This window comes from Podarcis tiliguerta, assembly GCF_965153285.1.
Source record: "Podarcis tiliguerta genome assembly, chromosome: 4".
NCBI lineage: Eukaryota > Metazoa > Chordata > Lepidosauria > Squamata > Lacertidae > Podarcis > Podarcis tiliguerta.
This window is the reverse complement of record NC_139537.1, coordinates 63,656,138-63,675,657: the sequence shown is the minus strand read 5'-3', so window position 1 is coordinate 63,675,657 and position 19,520 is coordinate 63,656,138. Positions and strand designations below refer to the sequence as shown.

General features: G+C 42.7%; 1 protein-coding gene across 1 annotated transcript; it reads right to left on the bottom strand.

The window, feature by feature from the left end:
- Positions 1-865: 865 nt before the first annotated feature.
- On the bottom strand, positions 866-19,516 carry LOC310676808 (uncharacterized protein). Its single transcript, XM_083438988.1, has 6 exons — positions 19,486-19,516; positions 17,556-17,652; positions 14,390-14,484; positions 13,382-13,431; positions 8,681-8,783; positions 866-1,144 (listed from the first exon to the last, which is right to left on the bottom strand). Exons 1-6 carry the CDS (start codon positions 19,513-19,515, stop codon positions 1,037-1,039), a joined length of 483 nt encoding a protein of 160 aa, XP_083295114.1. The 5' UTR covers position 19,516; the 3' UTR covers positions 866-1,036.
- Positions 19,517-19,520: the final 4 nt, after the last annotated feature.

The window sequence follows — 19,520 nt, the reverse complement described above, 5'->3', positions numbered from 1 at the left end:
GACCTGTCCAGGGTCCTGACTGAACCGAAGTGACTTTTTTCTATCAGACTAGACCAGCAGTTCTCAAACAGTTTTCTCAGGACTACGCTTTCAAAATAAAAATTTGCTCATGCTGCACTGAATTTTTTATTGATAAGAAATACATTGGAAAACAGAAAAAAAACCAACTCCTAGCAATGCTTGATTTATAATATAGAACTTTATAATATGATCATGAGATATCCAGAAAATATAAAACAATGCAAGCATCTAAGAACTTGAATCATTCCCAGAATGTAATTATAAACAAGCCTCTTACATATGTACCTTAAGTATATAACCTCATTTATATTAGGTCTAATTTGAGACAAACAAACTTTCATTTCCTCATCAACACAAGGAAGCCTTTCTCTTTTCTGACCTTTCATATTTGTCAGAGCTGAAAACCCCTGTTCACAACAACAAGGCTCTTGTTCCTGTGCTCTGACTCTCCCTGTGATCTGAGCCCAGAGAAATCCTGCAATATACTGGGTTCTTTGCCATTGGATTTGCTGCAGCACATATGTCCCTAACCTGATTCTCACTTATACTCTGACCTTGTGGTTCAAAATGGAACTTATATACAGCGGTACCTCAGGTTACATACACTTCAGGTTACATGTGCTTCAGGTTACATACTCTGCTAACCCAGAAATAGTGCTTCAGGTTAAGAACTTTGCTTCAGGTTGAGAACAGAAATCGTGCTCCGGCGGCGCAGCAGCAGCAGGAGGCCCCCATTAGCTAAAGTGGTGCTTCAGGTTAAGAACAGTTTCAAGTTAAGTATGGACCTCCGGAACAAATTAAGTACTTAACCCGAGGTATCACTGTATATGTCTGGACACAAAGTTCTACTTTGCAACAACTTCCACACGTTCTTTATTGTGACAAGTTCTTTCTCAAACAGCCTCACTGCATGCTCCTTTACTGGAGATTTTCATAAGCAGTTTCTGCTATGATATGGGGATCCACTTCTCAAAAGAGGGAGAATGTCAAACATTCCGCTGGGTTTTGGCTCCACCTAAAGTAGCTCCTGGGAGCACAGCCATGGTCTGCGCAGACTGCTGTTCTTTCTCGGGTTGTTGCTGGTGTTTCTGGACCTTCCTGTTGAAGAGTTAGCCTTGATTTTCTGCCAGACATATTGACACAGAATGAAACCCAGATGTGACCACATCAAGAACAAAACTTTCATTAAGCAAACAGATCTTTTAATTTATAGTGCTAACTCCATGTGGAAAAAAACCTGAGAAGTATTTGAGAAATACAGCTAAGCACTCATAATGTTTGGAGAGACCTGAATAAGAAAACCCATACTTTGTCTGTGCTTCTTCTTCTCTGGGCTGTTTTCTGTACATTGCCTGATCCTGAACTGCCAATCCAGGATGTTATTAAGCAAAATCTTCCTTGCACTGGCAGAAGGTAGGACTACATTACCTCTACTATTCTGTGTTCCATTGTGGGAGAAGGAAACCCAAGCCCAAGTGTCTTTCCCTTTAAAAAACTTAATTGCTTGGTGAAAATTCAGAAACAAAAAGCAGCAGTGTATTCTCAGGCCACATCTGCTCAGTACAGATAAAACAGTATCATACCAAGCCATGGCTTCCCTCAAAGAACCCTGGGAAGTGTAGAACCTTGTAGCAATACTTGGATCTTGCAATTGACATATGTCCACCCATCTTCCTAAAATGTGTACCCCAACATACTATAGAGTGCTAATGGACTCAGAATTGAGGCTGAACCCAAGAACTTCTTTGCTATGTACACTAGCTGGAGTCTAACTAAGGAAGCAGAGGAGATAAGCAAGAATGACCAGGCCTTAGATGCATGAGAATTCATGTAACTGTTCATTCTTTTGCATGTTCCCTATGTTTTACTCTCTCCATTCTATTATAGCTGTAGCTCAATACAACTTTAAAATAATTTGAAATGATCTGATCTATCATCACTTTGTTCAGTTGGTGGGAAGACTCCGATGAACTCTGGTTTGTTATGTATTATTATTTATTGTTTTGCTAGAACTTTTAGCTGAAATCATTTGCAAGGATACAAAAACACTGGGTGTCATAATAAATCAACAGGAACATGAAGAAAATTTATTTGCTGATGACATTGTGATATTAACAAATGATCCCCTGACAGCAATTCCTGCTTTAGTTAATAATATAGACAGGTGTGGTAATGTGGCTGTCTCACAAATTAATTGTACTAAATCAAGGAGAGTATGAATATTCTACCAGGGCGAAAGGTTTTACTCTATATCACAAACATTTTCATTATCTAGGAGTAACAATTCCTCCCAATTGTAAATAAAACTGCAGATATCACAATACTGGTATATATGTATCTATGGCTCAACTGCACTTGGAATACTGTGTGTGGTTCTGGTCACATCAGCTCACCTCGAAAAGGATATTGTGGAGTTGTTAAAGGTTCAGAAAAGGACTATCAAAATTATCAAGGGAATGGAGTGACTTCCCTATGAGGAAGGGTTGCAGCATTTGGAACTTTTTAGTTAAGAGAAAAGGTAAGAGGGGACATAATAGGTAAAGGTAAAGGGACCCCTGACCATTAGGTCCAGTCGTGATCGACTCTGGGGTTGCAGCGCTCATCTCGCTTTATTGGCCGAGGGAGCCGGCGTACAGCTTCCAGGTCATGTGGCCTGCCACTTCTGGCAAACCAGAGCAGTGCACGGAAACACCGTTTACCTTCCCACTGGAGTGGTAACTATTTATCTACTTGCACTTTCACGTGCTTTTGAACTGCTAGGTTGGCAGGAGCAGGGATCGAGCAACAGGAGCTCACCCCGTCGCGGGGATTTGAACTGCCGACCTTCTGATCAGCAAGTCCTAGGCTCTGTGGTTTAACCCACAGCGCCACCCGCGTCCCAGGGGACATGATAGAAGTTTATAAAATTGTGCATGGCATGGAGAAATCAGACAGAAAAAAGTTTTTCTTCCTCTCTCATAACACATGGAGCTGAATGTTGGAAGATTCAGGAAAGATAAAAGAAAAGACTTATCCATGCAGTGCCCAGGTAAACTATGGCACTCACTCCCACAGAAGGCAGTGGCAGCCACTAACCTGGATGGTTTTCAAAGAGGATAGACAAATTCATGAGTGAGAGGGCTATCGGTGGCTACTAGCCACGATCAGCTGCCTAGGACAAATCATTCCAAGCATGTAGAGAAATTTGTTTTGGGACATTGTGAAATCTGCTTAGAGAAGCCCAGTACGGAGCAAAAGATATCTCAGTTGGGTTGCTTATGTAATTTGTAAAATCAATGGCTTGTGTACTTCCTAGCTGTGTGACATTTACCTTACCCCCTGCCTCCATCTGGAGCCTGCTACAGGTAGGGTGCAGTGAGCTCTAAGCAGCTCTTCACTGAGCCTTAGCAAATTATTCATAGCTGCTGCTTAGATGCAGGCTTTCAGTATGTAAGAGGTAAATGCAGCGGATACCTCTTGGTACTATGGCCAAGGACTAAAAGAGACAACATAGCATAGACCAAAGAGACAGCATAGCATAGTGGCTACAATGCTGAGATAAAAGACCCTGGAACTTCCCTCTGCCGTGATCCTAGGCAAAGCCTCTCAACTCAGTTCCCTGCCCATCTTGGGGTAATAATAACAATAATCTATTTTATAATATTGTTGTAAGGATTCCAATAGGCATTATGTTGTTTCTTTTTCTATTCTAACTTTCAAATGAGCAGTTTCCTGCATTCCCCAGTCCCCCAAATATGCAAAGACCATCACCTTGTCTGCAGGTAGCATCTTTCGCTGATTCCTATAGCTCAGTGATTTGTCTTGCAAGCAGGATGTCCCAGGTTCAATCCCCGGCAGATCCAGGTAGGGTTGGGAGAGAGTCCTGTTTGAAATCCTGGAGGGCTGACTTAGTATAAGACAGCTTCCTAAGTCCATATGTTCCTAAAGGACCACCAAGTATGGTACTTGGTGTTTAAATGTGTAATGGGCTATGTCCAAAAAAAGTGCTTCCATTGGTACAAGGACTTTTGGCTGTGCAGCAAAACTTCCCCTCCCTCTTCTTTCTGCCTGGGTTTTCTCCCAATGCTCTGGAGCAGATTTGGAGAGGGGGCACAGAGAGAGGAGAGGAAGGGGAAGTTCCATTGAACAAGCAGAAACTTGTGCCCTAGCAGATGTACTTCATTGGATACTGCTCAGTTTTATTAAAATTTCTAAAGGTACTCAGTTAGTCCTCCTCTCGCAATAGCACCTGCAAGGTACATTTCCCAAAGTTGCTCTCCATACATGAATTAAATCCATCAGTTAAATTAAAATATGAATCAGTAAAGCTAGAGAAATACAATTTTCAGTAATACAGTGGTACCTCGGGTTAAGAACTTAATTCATTCTGGAGGTCTGTTCTTAACCTGAAACTGTTCTTAACCTGAAGTACCACTTTAGGTAATGGGGCCTCCCGCTGCCACCATGCCACCACTGTGCGATTTCTATTCTCATCCTGAAGCAAAGTTCTTAACCCGAGGTACTATTTATGGGTTAGCGAAGTCTGTAACCTGAAGCATCTGTAACATGAAGCGTCTGTAATCCAAGGTTCCACTGTATAAAAGAGAATATGTGAATGGAGGAGAAACCTTGAGTCAAGCTATTCAAGGTGAAGAATCCACTCTTCTTACCTTGGTCTAATCTTCCCTGTTAGCCCTGATCTCAACAACAACCACGAAGCGATAGAGCAATGCTGAAGACAATGTTATTATCCCATGGAACATGTGCAGCTCCAAGTGTCTGCCTTCTGTCATTAAAGAGGCACATGCAGACCCAGCTGCTGCATGAAGCAGGCATCAATTTTTAAATACATTTACATTTTATGAGCACCTAAATTGTGCCTGTTTAGCTCGACCTGTATTGGAGGCCACAATATCAACCAAACTGCAAAACATCTCAATAAATAAAGCCCCTGTGTCATTTTGAAAGCAGGCATCTCAGAACAGGAGTAGCAGATGTGCTGCGTGTCAGCGGTGGCAGAGTTGTTGCAGAGCGATGTTGCAGAGTTCCCCAAATCTAACATTTGCCTCACTCAGTCTAGCCAGTGCTATTACTCATGTATGTCACTAATGCTTGAAATTATTCCAGAATTTTGGAAGATTCTAGATTAATTGGAAAGAGGCAAATTGAGAAGCCAAATGAATACATCCAATATCTAACCAGGTCTGTTATCAAGATAGAATCCACATGTTTGTTTGCTAGACATCACTGCGGCAATATTTTTCACAGAAGCAATTGCAATTCACAGGGCATGCTGTATGGAGTAGAGCCCTGTGTCTCCCTTGTTTGTAGTGAGATTTTGTGCTGCATGCTACCACAAAATGTAATAAAAAGCCAGAGGGTCTTATGTCACAAGTACTGTACCTTTCAGGAAGCAAGTGGGTGCTGCTAGAATAATAATCTTTAAAATGAACTCGGGTACATGCATGCAGACCTCCACACCTTCAAGCTAATGTTGAGAATGCTCTCTCCATTAACTTGAATAGGGAGAGGAAGAAAGAAGAGGCTAATCCCCCGTCAAAATGGCTGAGGGTGAAGGGTGACTCTCAGCTTCAATAAAGGTTGTTACTGCAAGGCTGCTTGAGGAGTGGGTGACATGGCTCCTCTCTGCCTAATAGTAGGGCCAGCCCTGGTGATTATTGTCTGCTGTTTGACTGAATGCAGGCCTAAAACGTGTGCAAGAAGTGAAAAGAGAAGAAGCGCAATTTGCCAGCAGACTCCCTCAATGCCAGAGGAAGTCATTTCTCTGGTAGAGCAAAATGATGCAGGCATGCACATCAAGCACGACCCAGGAAAAGTGCCGGATTAATGTATAGGCTAAGTAGCCAGAAGCCCAGGGCCTCTAAATCTAGGGGGCCTCGCCAGCCTGCCCGCTGAAGAAATGGGGCCCAACTTTAGTTTTTTGTTTTGATAGGGCCCCGGTTCACAGCCCAAATCTGCAAAATCTTATAGATATAAATAAAATTCATCTACATTGCCCTGGTGCTAGGGCCCCCTTAGGAGCTGCACGCAGGGCCCAATTTGGCCAAATTGCTCCAACTGCCTTAAGGTCAGCCCTGATGAGACTGTGCAGGGGTTGGACTGACAAGCCCTGCACCTTCTAGGTCCCTGGTGTCACTATTCAGACTATAGACTCAAGGACTTGTTATGGAAATAAAGAGGGAGGCACTTATTGGAAAGCAGTTTTGTCACCTCTCTCTCTCCCCCCACCCCTCAAACTCCGGGACGATGAGCCCAGGCACCTTTTATTCACAGTCACATAAGCACCACACTACAGCATGGCCATAAACTTGTTCGTTCAACTGCTGAAATACACACCCAATATGTAGCAATGGAGATTTATGTTACTGCTTTATGAATGAACACTGTGTTTTATTAATGGACTCTGTATTTTTGGAATTACCTAAGAGCCACCAATAGGGAGCTCTAGAATCTGACAGCTAACCAATTGGGTACTACCAAACAGCGACCCCTATTGCTGAAAGCAGGTAACCAGCAGGAAACGCTTCAGCTCAGCCTTTGCACTGGTGACTGAACACCCCCTGCTGTGCAGATAATGGAGAAAGGTCGTAAATTGTATCCCTTCTGGCATCCTGGCCAACTCTGTTATGCTGGTGTAAACCCTGGTGCACCAGGAGCTCAGAAGAGCAGCAAATAAAATCCGCTCATATGTCAGCGTCTGATAAGGCTTGTCAACCAGTTCTTCCAAAGTCTTCCTAAATTATAAAGCTCCAAAGTACAGGTCAAAAGAGAGGAGGTCTGGGAAGAGCGAGCCATACAATGGGCACCATCAGTGAAAAGGCCCTGCTCCGTGTAGCTCCTGCCCTGTCATTTGATAGGGTGCCTACTTGCCCTCCTTCTTGACATGGAATGCTCTCTGTTGGAGTCTCCAGGTCCAATATAAAGACCATAAGAAGGGAGAGCAGGGACCTTGAAGTTCCCAACAGCTGTTAAGCAAGCCACCAAGCACACAGGTTACCTTTGTCACAGGACCCCTGTGTCTTGGCCAGGCCTGCACTCAATCTTGTTTTTGTTCAATCTTGTTTGTTCTCAGTAACCAAAATTATATTATCAACATATACAAGCAGAAAAGTTGTTTTCCTTCATTTGCAAGGAACCGTACAACACAAAGTGGCACTAATAAAGAAAAGTTCCAGGATGGTAACAGAAAGCAAACTAAAAATGCTTTTGTAGTTCATCAGATCTATCCGGCAATATCAAGTTATAGGAAAACTGATGCTATTAACAGTAATCCTTCTAGTTGGTTAATTGATCTGGCAACTTCCATGCACATGACATCTGATGCTAATTCCCCCACCCCAAGAGTTAAATGATAACTCATCAGAGGCAGCTACAGTTGCAAATGGAAACAAAATATCTGTGAAAGGAAGAGGAGCAGGTTTGTGTTGCAGGTAGAAATACTGTTTGTAATGAAGTGAGAGCAGTAGTTGCTTGAATTAACAAATAAGAAAGTTTTGAGAAGTTACATGCTAAATTAAAATTGATTTAAAATTAAAATTGAAGGGGATTATAAGAAAAAGCCTGGGGCCTAATTTGAATAATTCATTCAGGTGAGGGTCATATGCCTTGTCAATCCCAGCAGGTATATAACAGGAAGACCCGGCCTGGTGCTTTGGCTCTCATAGAACAGTAGCAGCCTGCAGCCTGCCCAGCTTCTAGTTCTTATGCATTTTTGTCATTTAAGTTTCAGTTGATAGCCGTGATTGCTCTCTGTACAGTTTTCAAAAGAGGCTGCCTGAACAGTTTTATATTTAATACTGTACCATTGTGAGGTCTAAGTCAAGGTGACTGAAAGGGATCATAAAGGAACCAAGATGCTACAGAAGTCTTTTCAGACAATGAGCCATGAGGACATTTACATAAAAGCCATCTCACTTACTGGTACCTCTCTCATCCCCAAACTATTATTTTACTTATTTCATAAAATTTAAACACAGTTTGATTGTAAAACCCCCCACAAAACACACACACACACACACACTTTCTCAAAGCAATTTACGGAAAGATAAAACAATAAAATCAATGAAAATTCAAAACTATATTTTAAAATGTACAAAAGTTACAATACTTTTGCTATCCCCCCGCCATTTCCTGTCCTGCCATTAAGTATGTCTCTTGAGTCTCTTCCTTGGTCATCATTTCATTGAAACTGCTCTTACAAAATGCCTAGAGATTTTCTTCTAGGAAAAAGTTAAACATTATACTAGACTCTTAATTTATAGAATAGATCTGTTACATATTATAGGTGGTGTTATTGACTATTTTCTCATTTGCAAAGTGCTGGGCATCCCTGTTCCAGGAAGCCACTGATCTGTGGCACCACAAACAGTATTTTATCTTGCAGTAGTGGCTGGTGGGGCAGGACTGTGCTGCAGCTTCCCAGTGCTGTGTGTTGCTGCAAGTTACTGAGATGGTGAGGGGGCAAGGGCTTGGTACAGTGCAGCAACAAGAGTATGAGCTTACTCCCTGCTGCATCATGCAGTGTTGGGAGGCCAGGTCAGCAACACAACTCATCCCATGCTGCTCTGCCAGCTGCTACTGTTCTATGATAGCCAAAGCACCATCAGCCATAGGCTCTGTTGGCAAGACGTAATTCCTTTTACTCTTAATGTGATTGAACCTTTGTTTCTGGAATGGAATTAGAAAAGGCATAAGGATGGCATGTTGTGTGGCTGTTCTTGGGCCCAGCCTGAACTCCCAGCATCTCCAGGTAGGACTGTTCCCTGTCAAAAAAAACCCAAGAGGCACTGTCAGTTACAGTAGACAGTACTGACTGGGGTGGACACAGTACAGTGGTACCTCAGGTTACAGACACTTCAGGTTACATCCGCTTCAGGTTACAGACTCCGCTAACCCAGAAATAGTACCTCAGGTTAAGAACTTTGCTTCAGGATGAGAACAGAAATTGTGCAGCGGCGGCAAAGCAGCAGGGGAAGGCCCCATTAGCTAAAGTGGTGCTTCAGGTTAAGAACAGTTTCAGGTTAAGAACAGAACTCCAGAACGAATTAAGTTCTTAACCTGAGGTACCACTGTATACAGCAGTTTCCTATGTTCCTGTATTGTGGTTGATGCTGTGGAATGGGTGTATTTTTAAAGTCATCAATACAGATAAGGCCTCTCCTCCTCCCAGAGGGGAGGGGTTGTGAGCGGGATCAGCTTCCCGCAACGGCAGGGAGGCGTATTTGGCTCCCTGCTCCTGATTGCCTCTGCTGCTGTGGCCAAGCCATCCAGCCGACCAATAGGGCTGGCTGGTGGGCGGGGCTAGCTGCATTTAAACAGCCACAGCAGCGCTCTGTTCCCAGTCGGTTCCTGCCTGCATTGGATCTCTGATCCAAGGTCAGCTTCCTTTGCGTATTGACCTTGCTATGGACTTCGGTTGGTTGCCTTGGTTGCCCAAGGGGCCTGGTAGGATTTTTTATCCATTTGGCAAATTGGCACCAGCCTCTTGTTTTTTTCGCCTACCTGGTAGCTGTTCGTCACAGCTTTCTGGTATTGGTGGTTAGGCATTGGAATACGTGTGCTGTGTTGGAGGATTGGGTATGGGCCATCATCTACCCCTCCTCTTTTGGGTATTCCGTTAAAGGAATCCGGCAGTCGTGGATCCTGACCGATGCCCTGCTGGTGGCTAGGGCCATGGCACGACCCCCGGTGCATCAAAAAGCTTCTCCCATTGGTTGTTAACCCTGATATGACTCCCTGCTGAGCGGGGTGGAGTCATGTATTGCTGTTTCATCCAATGCCTAAGCCAATACTACTCACATGCTGTAACCAATAAAAGTTGTGGCCTAATTTTGCCCATTAACCTAAAATAATGTGTCATTGTGTCTTATTATAATCTTATGCGGGCAGCAGGTCCTCGACTCACAACCTAAAACTGCTGCACTAGGGATGGTATTGGTTCCTGGTGCCATAATGTTATGGGCTGGATTCAGGTGACTCTGCAGCTACAGCACATCTTGAAAGAAGAGGCTTATAATCGTTATTAATCTGTTTAACCACAACAAACAAACCTACTCGCTCTTATTGTGATATAATCAATATTTTCACCTGACTGGAAATAAACTAAAGGATTGTCATACTATTCATTCTTGGGGGAGAGGGGAGAAATGCATTTTCAGAAGACTCAAGTTTCTAGAAAAGATTCCTTTTCTACAAAAGGTAGCAAAGGTATTTAGTGTATTGATTGAGGGTAAAGTTCCCCAGCCCCCATTAAATGGCTTTTGGCTCCATTACCAGAATCCATTTTCTAATGAGTTCTTTTCCATATGATACATCTTTGTACGTTGATTCAGTGATGCATATTAGGGGTGTACACTAAGACTAAGATTCAGCTCAGATCTGAATCTGAACTTTTGGGAAGCCGTCCAATCGGTTCCACATCACACTGTGGCCTGATTTGATTTGTATTTTGGGTCCCAAGCAGCTTTGTTAAGAACAAAACTCTGTTCTTGATCATTCACTATAATGGGGAATTTAAAAAAACAGCTAAAACCCTTTTTCCCTTCTAACTGAAGTGGATGAACTTTGTAGGCAAATCAACCTTCCCTAGGTCGAATAAGCCAAATTATAAGCAAATACATCCTGGGGCTTGGAGCTAGAAACCTTGATTCATCTAGAAAACAGAAATGATTTTGGGGAGAACTGAATTAAATTTTCAGCCATGATCACCCCTGAATGAACCCTACCGAATTCTCAGAAGAATAGCTGCAGTGGTTTTCCTGCAAAGGAGGGTGTTATAGTTTGGGGTGTGTAAAAAATGAGCGCTAATGCCTCCTTTTGTGGGCGCCCTTTGTGGGACCGCGCACAGCACCCAGGCTCACCAGTTGGATGGGCTGGCCCACCTCCCTGTGCTAGTCATTGGGGGTTCCCGCCAAACTCCAGTTAACCTATCAGCGCTGAGTGGAGGTGGGGGTTGTGAAAAGGGAGTCAGTGAAGGGTTGTTTGTGAACTCCCTTGCGTTGTGGGTATATGGAGTGGGCTGCCTGCATACACAAGAGTCTTGCAGTGCACTCTCCCATATCCCATTCACCCTGAGGAGCCCCAGTTCCCTGGCTGGGGCCTGAGAGGGATACATGCCCAATGCCTAAGCCAAGATCTTCCTACATCTGAAAGGTTTAATAAAGTTGTGGCCATTTTTAAATTCCATAACAAATTGTCACAAGACATTATTCCTTCTGTTGGTCTCTCGGGGCTGGGGGGGGGGGTCTCCGCCTGGGCACACAAAAGGAACCACTTAATCTCACTTAGTGTTTTGTGGGAAATTGGTTTGGAAATTGCAGACATGAGGGACGTGCCCCTGGGTAACAAACCTGCTAAACTACCGACAAATAGGTCCAGGCGTGTTGTGTTATGCACCCTTAACATTTGTTGTTCCAAATAAATATTGCATGTACATATTTGTTGAAATTTGTATTCATTTTTCTTGTTGATGTTAATATCCTGTTGCTATCGATTCGTTTTGTTTGTATCTTTCTTACAATGATGAATGCAAGTACTATTATTTTCCTTTACCAAATCGTAAAATTGATAAATAGCATTAGATGGAGCCTGAAATCATGCTTGCTGACAGCTATATAATGGCTGCCCTGGAATAATGGTGGTCTGTACTGTACTTGTGGTGTTATTCGTATTTCTGCAGTAAATTTACAGTTTCCCCAGATGTTTGGCATGCTGACATCATTAGTTTGGTGCGCTGATTCAAATTCAAGTTGACAGCCACAGGGGTCACACAAGTTTATGCAGACAATATTCTTATTAAGATAAACACTTTTTAATAATAGTTTGTGATCTATTTTAAATTCTTATGTGGCTTTTATGGTGTATGTATAATTGATGTACACTGCTCTGGTGTGTGGGTGTGTGGGAGAGAGAGAGAGAGAGAGAGAAAGAGAGAGAGAGAAATCGTGGTATACAAGTATTTTTTATAAAATAAATAAATATTAACTTCCAAAGGTTAACAATTGAAGACAATAACTCCTGGCATGCAACCAATTTTAGTTTACTTTATGTAGTTCTTTATTCTAGCTTTTAACCTTCCCCCTACTTAGAGCCTAAGTAGGCAAAAACCCTTGTTTTTCATTTGCAAGATAAAATTGCTGCAATCTTATGCAAAGTTGCCTGGGAGAATGGCCCACTGAACACAATAGGACTTACTTCTTAGTAAACATGTAAACAATTGTGCTGTAAGAATATATAAAGCACATTACAATGCCCAGTATTATTGGAAAGCATATTAGCATTTATTTATTCATTGCATTTGTAGTCTTTTCTTCCTTCCAAAGGAACCCAGGCATATCCAAACATGCTTCCTTGAATGCTTATGAGCAGGTTCATAGAACTGTAGAGTTGGAAGGGACCACGAAGGCCATCTAGTCCAACCCCCTGCAATGCAGGATTCTTCTGCTCAATGTGGGGCTTGAACCCACGACCCTGAGTCTCATGCTCTACCAACTGAACAGTCCCAGCATCAGGGTGAGCAGAGTCTGGTTATGCAGGGTTCAGCTCACCCTGATCCATAGACCATTGTCAACGCCTAGCCATTTTCCTGCCCATTGTGAAGAAATTTACGTTAGGGGCAGAGATGGATGTATCTTTTGAGAGTGGACCCAAATCCATATCTGCCCCGAAGGGTGAACGTAACCCTGCATAAAGCAGTCTGAAAACCAGACTGTGTTCTCTCTGATCCTGCTCAAGGAATGCTCAAGGAGCATTCAAGGAAGCATAGTTCGATATGCCTGCGAAAACTCCCTCCACAAAAGTTCACCAGGTACTACACTACTGAGCACAAGCAGTAAGAGAAGTTAAAATTGCCTTTTTTTCCACAGGCGACCATATCTATCAGTCCCAGAATCCATGGCACCAAAAGATATTCCGCTAGAGCCTCCAATCATTGCTACCTCCTCCTCCTCCTCCTCTTCTATCCAAAAGGGAGTTTCTTCACTTTAACTTCTCTTACTGCTTCTCTGTAAGCAAGGGTATATTTTATCACCTGCCCTAGGACTTTGGGAAAAGGTAGTGGCAGGAAGATATCTTGATAAACAATCATTCTCTTCTCTTTTCCCAGGATTTTTTTTTTTTTTTAATGCAAACTGTTTTGGTGTGTTAGTATGATGAGCTCTTATCTATATTCAGCGAGACATTATTTACACTTTTAAAAAGAGATGCTAAGGTACATTCTTTTCCCATTCTTAATTATTTTCAAAAGTCCTTAAGGCATTGTGTTTGGTCCTTCGTTGCATGCACTGATAAGCATCAGACCAAAACTGTGGTCCAATGTATGTTCATGGGAGAGGCAAATCCCATTGAAATTAATGAGACTCACCTCCAGGTAAGCAGGTCTAGGACTATACTACAAAGCAGTGAATGCCCCATTTGGAAAGAGTACAAGCCAAAAGATTAGGAAGGAACGTTTATCTATGAAACATTTTAATGAACCCCTTAATAGACTGTGGATTAAAGCAATACAAATCTTTTAGATAACTCTTGTTCTTACCCTTCAGTATTCCTGCCAGATCAATCTGTGAGTGGTACCTTTATCACACTCCTGCATCATAGTTTTGCAGTCAACACAATTCTGTGTCCAATGTCAGTACAATGTTATCGCAAGGTCAGCAGACTAAAGTTCAGAACTCTTTCCCTCTCCCCTCTCACTGCCAATCACTTGCCAAAGGTGATGTAATTACAAGCTGATCAGGAAAGGGAACACACCATCTACAACACACACACACACACACACACACACAATGTTCAGCCATATCTGATTACTCATAAGTAAGTCTTACAAAGCTAATATAGCCTTATTCAGGCATTCTACTCCAGAGTCAAATCAACCCATGATGGCAGGGTGAATACAAGTGTATTAGATCTGCACCTGCTTGTCCTCCATGATTTCGAAAGATAACTTCTGCAGTGAAGAAGCTTTTGTACCTGTGTAGGCACCATGCGTGGGCAACCTACAACCCTGGAAATCAGGCCTCTACAGTGGATGGAGAGCCTACATCAGTAGAAAAGGCTTCCTACTGCAGAACATATCCCTTCTACTCCCTGATGGAGCTAGTGTCTCGGCCACACTGTCTTCTCTAAGGTGATGATTGTATGATGAAATAGAACACCTGATTACAGTTTGAGATTTATGTGTCAAGTAAGAGTACCTGAGACTGCAGCCTGAACAGGCAGATATTGGGAGGCCAGGAAAAAAGAAGGCTTCTATATCTTTAGGTGGGGGGAATGTGGGCTGGCATTTGGATGTCATTGATGTCGGCTGAATACTTCAAGAAACTCGAGCGCTTAAGAAGCACTGATCCCACAATAAACATGCGCCTGGAAGTACCTTGATAGCTTCCTCCTCCAGTGGGAAACTTCCACTCGATCCTGGTTCCCTCCATGAATGGAAGGAGCCCTTAAGTTTGTAGAGGGACAAGTCAACTTTTAGCAACAGGGTAAAAAAAAGCAAAGGATTAGATATGCCACATGGGAAGAATTACACAAACATAAATCTAACCTGCAAGCACAGCTACCTAATGTGTTCAATCTTCATATGTGTAAAAGGTAAAGGTACCCCTGCCCGTACGGGCCAGTCTTGACAGACTCTAGGGTTGTGCGCCCATCTCACTCAAGAGGTCGGGGGCCAGCGCTGTCCGGAGACACTTCCAGGTCAAGTGGCCAGCATGACATCGCTGCTCTGGCGAGCCAGAGCCGCACACGGAAACGCCATTTACCTTCCCGCTAGTAAGCGGTCCCTATTTATCTACTTGCACCCAGGAGTGCTTTCGAACTGCTAGGTTGGCAGGCACTGGGACCAAACAACGGGAGCGCACCCCGCCGCAGGGATTTGAACAGCTGACCTTTCGATCGGCAAGCCCTAGGCGCTGAGGCTTTTACCCACAGCGCCACCCGCATCCCTCTTCATATGTGTACGGGCACTTTATTAGGACATATGTTGAAACCACAATGAGCCACTTGCTGACCACACACCACGATCCAATGAAAATACATTGTTTGCACTGTATTCATTAGTGCTAATTTGTATAGGTTTAAATTATTAAACATTAGTTTATACTTCACACACACACACACACACACACACACACACAGAAGGGTGGAGTTTAGATGGTCCAACTGTGAGGTGATCCTGCAATTCAGGACATGTTCCCCAAATCCTGTTTAATAATGAACTAGGTTGATAAAATAGTTTTTATCAAACACATAAACTAAGGAATTGTTTGCCTGGCTTAAACAACCTATGAAAAGGCAGCGTTTAATGATAAGATTAGTTAGTAGAAGGAAAATTATTCCAATTGCTTTTGTTGATTTAATACAAAGCTCCAGCTAAACAGACTGTTTTGCTTGCTGTGTTACGCAGCCTGATCCTGTACATCTTTCCTCAAAGTAAATCCCACTGAATTAACTAGAACCTACTCCCAAGTAAATGTGCAGGGAAATGCAATCATAGGTTCAAATGTGTGTTTTATTCATTACTTTATTCACTCAACTTGTTCAGATACTCAGCAGGAAATGCACTCTGTACCAAAGGAGAAAAATATTAAAACACAAAAACACAAAAATCCAAGCAGAAATTGAACAATTAATAAGGAAGCTAAAACCACAACAAGCAGGAGAGATAGCTTTAAAATGCTAAGGAATAAAAACAAATATAAAGGCTGCAAAAAAAGAGGACTTAAAAACATTTAAAAGTCGCAGGTTCTAAAAGCCTGAGAGAACAAAAAGGGTTTTGTCTGGTGCCAAAGACACTAAACTCTTCAACACAGTGAGACTTGGAAGAAAACATCTACAGTGGTGCCTCAGGTTACAAGCGCTTCAGGTTACAGACTCCGCTAACCAGGAAGTAGTACCTCGGGTTAAGAACTTTGCTTCAGGATGAGAACAGAAATCTCGCGGCGGCAGCAGGTGGCCCCATTAGCTAAAGTGGTATCTCAGGTTAAGAACAGTTTCAGGTTAAGAACGGACCTCCAGAACGAATTAAGTTCTTAACCCGAGGTACCACTGTATAGGATTGTGCTGTAAATCTGATGTTTGCTATATTTCCCTAATTTCCTATGTCTAAATAAATTGGAACTGATCTCAGTGGAACTTGATTCTCGCCACTGGTTCAGCCACAGCTTTAGAAGATTTCCGTTTCAATTTGGATTACATCTACATGTGACCTTTTGGGTGGGGGTCTTTCGATCCTACCCCTGGGAGTAATTCTGATTAAACTCAGTGGGGCTTACTTCTGAGTAACCATTGTCAGTCTGCCTGTTTTTAGCATTTAACTAACCACTTCTAAAAGTTTGCTCAAAGTTACAAGTAGAAATGAAGCATCAAAAAGGATGGCCGGTATCTAAAGCATCGTGTGGCTAGTTTTGGGAGCCTGAGGGCGGTGCAGTGATGTGGTGACATCCTCACACTGCCCTGCCAGCACTCCCCAGAAAAATGTGCCCAGGGCCATCACCCCGGAAACATTCCCATGCTATGTCCCTGCTTTCTACTCTTTCTGAAACAGTGAAATTGTACACCAGACTCCACTTGTCAGATAGATATATTTATAAGAAGTCATATTTCCAAAGTCTGAGGCTAACAGTTGAAAATTCTCCTCTAAGATCTGGTTCACATGTGCACATATCTCCACATTACTCAACATTTCAGGGCCTGCAGCTGGTGAATGAACTGATGCCAATGAAAAGCACTGCAAAAGTTCTACCTGTAGCTTTTGATATATTACAGTGGTACCTCGGGTTACATACGCTTCAGGTTACAGACTCCGCTAACCCAGAAATATTACCTCGGGTTAAGAAGTTTGCTTCAGGATGAGAACAGAAATCGTGCTCTGGCGTCGCGGTGGCAGCGGGGGGCCCCATTTGCTAAAGTGGTGCTTCAGGTTAAGAACAGTTTCAGGTTAAGAACGGACCTCCGGAACAAATTAAGTACTTAACCTGCGGTACCACTGTATAGCTCATTCATATAAGTTGCCACTTGATCCCATGCTTGTAAAGTTTGAATGGAGATGTATGAAGCAGGCCTTTGGCTTTGGGTGGCAAATGGTTACTTGTTTGTGCTGCTGGATTGCATCTATATGGTGCTTATCGGTGGCATTTTATATCTTAGCCCTGCTTCAGAGACAAGAAGCCTTATAAATGTTGTTAGATTCCTGAGCCCATCACCCCTGACCATGGGCCATGCTGGCTGGGACTGATGGCAGCTGGAATCCAACAACATCTGGAGAACCACAGGTTCACCATCCCTGCTCTACACAAAGTGTTGCATCAATGAAAAAATGGAGAGAATATTTCTCTTCCTGCCTCCATCCTTTGTCTGTCGTCTCTGTGTAAGTTTGTGAGCAGTTCCTGACCTCTCAGGGCAAACACTTCCTGTAATGCATTAGCTCACAAAGGAAGGAAATAATTTCCACTTTTGTTGCTCAAATGTATTCAGCCAGGACACAAAAACGAAACACTTCAATGCATTCTTAGACTCCTTAGGTATATTAAAGGACTTACGTATGTCAGGAAACAGATACACAGCTTCCTCTCTCCTATTAATACTCAGAATCCAATTTCCCACTTGGCTGATCATTTTGGTTAAGGTTTGCCCAACCTGAGAGACAATAGTAAAATAATGATTGATGCAGAAGGTGCAGAGGATGTGCTAGAATGTGCACAGACTTGACAACCTTCACACTCTCCAGTCTTCTTCCCTCAACTTTTCTGAAAATGATTTTTAAACTTTTTAAAAAATGGCTCTCTCATACAATGAAGTACTACCTTCCCCATTGCACTTCAGGGGAGAGGGTGATGCTGTGTGATGCCGACATGTTCTCAGATATTCTTTCATCATGTGCGGACTTTTGAGTGGACTCAACACTCGACTTTACGGAAAACATGAAAGATATGAGTCACTTTTTGGGGTTGAAAAAGTGATATCGCAGTTGAACAGTTGAGGCCTTGGGATGAGATGAGACTAAATTTATGTAGCACACAAATATGAATTTCACATTGTTCAGGCTAGTGCCCAGACTCTTCAATGCACACTAAATGTTGCCAGAAGCAGTAAAACTTGTGATTGCCCACCACAGAAACTGCTGTCTTCTCTTTAGTAAATGGCAGGGCAGAAGGCAGCTGGTTTTCTCTCTTTATTTGTCCCTTTGCTATTGGAAAGCATGCCAATAAAAAGCATAGAAGATAAAGGGGATGGGGAAATGATAAATCTCTGGCCAAAATGTTAAATCTCTGCCCAAAGATAAAGTGCTTTTAAAATATACTTTCATTTTAAGCAGTATTGGGTTTTACAGTCATACCTCGGGTTACAGACTCTTTGGGTTGTGCAATTTCGGGTTGCGCACTGCGCCAAACCCGGAAGTACTGGAACGGTTACTTCCGGGTTCCGACGCTTGCGCATGTGCAGAAGCACTAAATTGCACTTTGCGCATACACAGAAGTGCCGAATCCCAACCCGTGCGTGTGCAGACGCGCAGGCCGCAGGTTGAAAATGCTGCAGGTTGTGAATGTGCCTCCCACATGGATCACGTTTGCAACCCGAGTGTCCGCTGTATTTTGATTTGGATTGAGCTTGATTCAACAGCCCAAACAGCCCCCAAGTGTCAAAGTAAAGCATATAGGTATTCCTGGGCAGGGTCAGATTTAGATGAAGAGAGGCCCTAGGCTACTCCACTTGTGAGGCTTCAGCCTACTTAGCCTATACATAAATCCAGCACTGCTGCTTACTCAAACTACAGTCCAGAGCTTAAAGGGGGAAATATGTCAATTTCTACCAAATGCTTTCTAAACTCTTCTAGACTAGTTCCTATAGAAAGGTTATCCCATTGTAACCCTAGTAGTAGAGCCCAGCACTGAATATAAGCAAGGAAACAGCACAATAAAATACCTCACGTCTTATAGTTTGCCCTACACTAGCATATTTCATACTGAAATTATTTGTTGTGTATTTTTAAAAAATTAAACACGACTACTCCTTGAACCTCTAGACAAAGGTTAGGTTTTTGAGTATCTGAAAGTTCATCCTTTGTTCTAACAACCATGTCAAGAAAGATTTCAAAGAGTTCCCAGTCCCATTTGCTTGGCTCCATCACTATTTTGTTTCAAACTTTTTTGTGTGCTCATACTTCAATGGCTTTTAAACTTTCCCATTGGGTTCTGCATTGCTCTTTTATTCTGCCTTTTCTGCTGTTTTAGTGTTCCTGATTGTTGTATGTAATTGCTGTTTAAAATTGTATTGTGAGTTGCCTTGGCAGCTCATCAAAAGGCAGGCGATAAATATTGTTGCTAGACAAATAAATATAATGCAACAGCGATGGAAGCAATATTTGATTTCTAAAATGAGGGATGCTAAGACTGATGCCCACCTGGAAATAATACATTTTAACATGGGTCCACAGGGTCCACATAACAGTGAAAAGCAGGTTACACTTACCAGTGAGAGAAGAGCATTTTGCATAGGCATGGAGT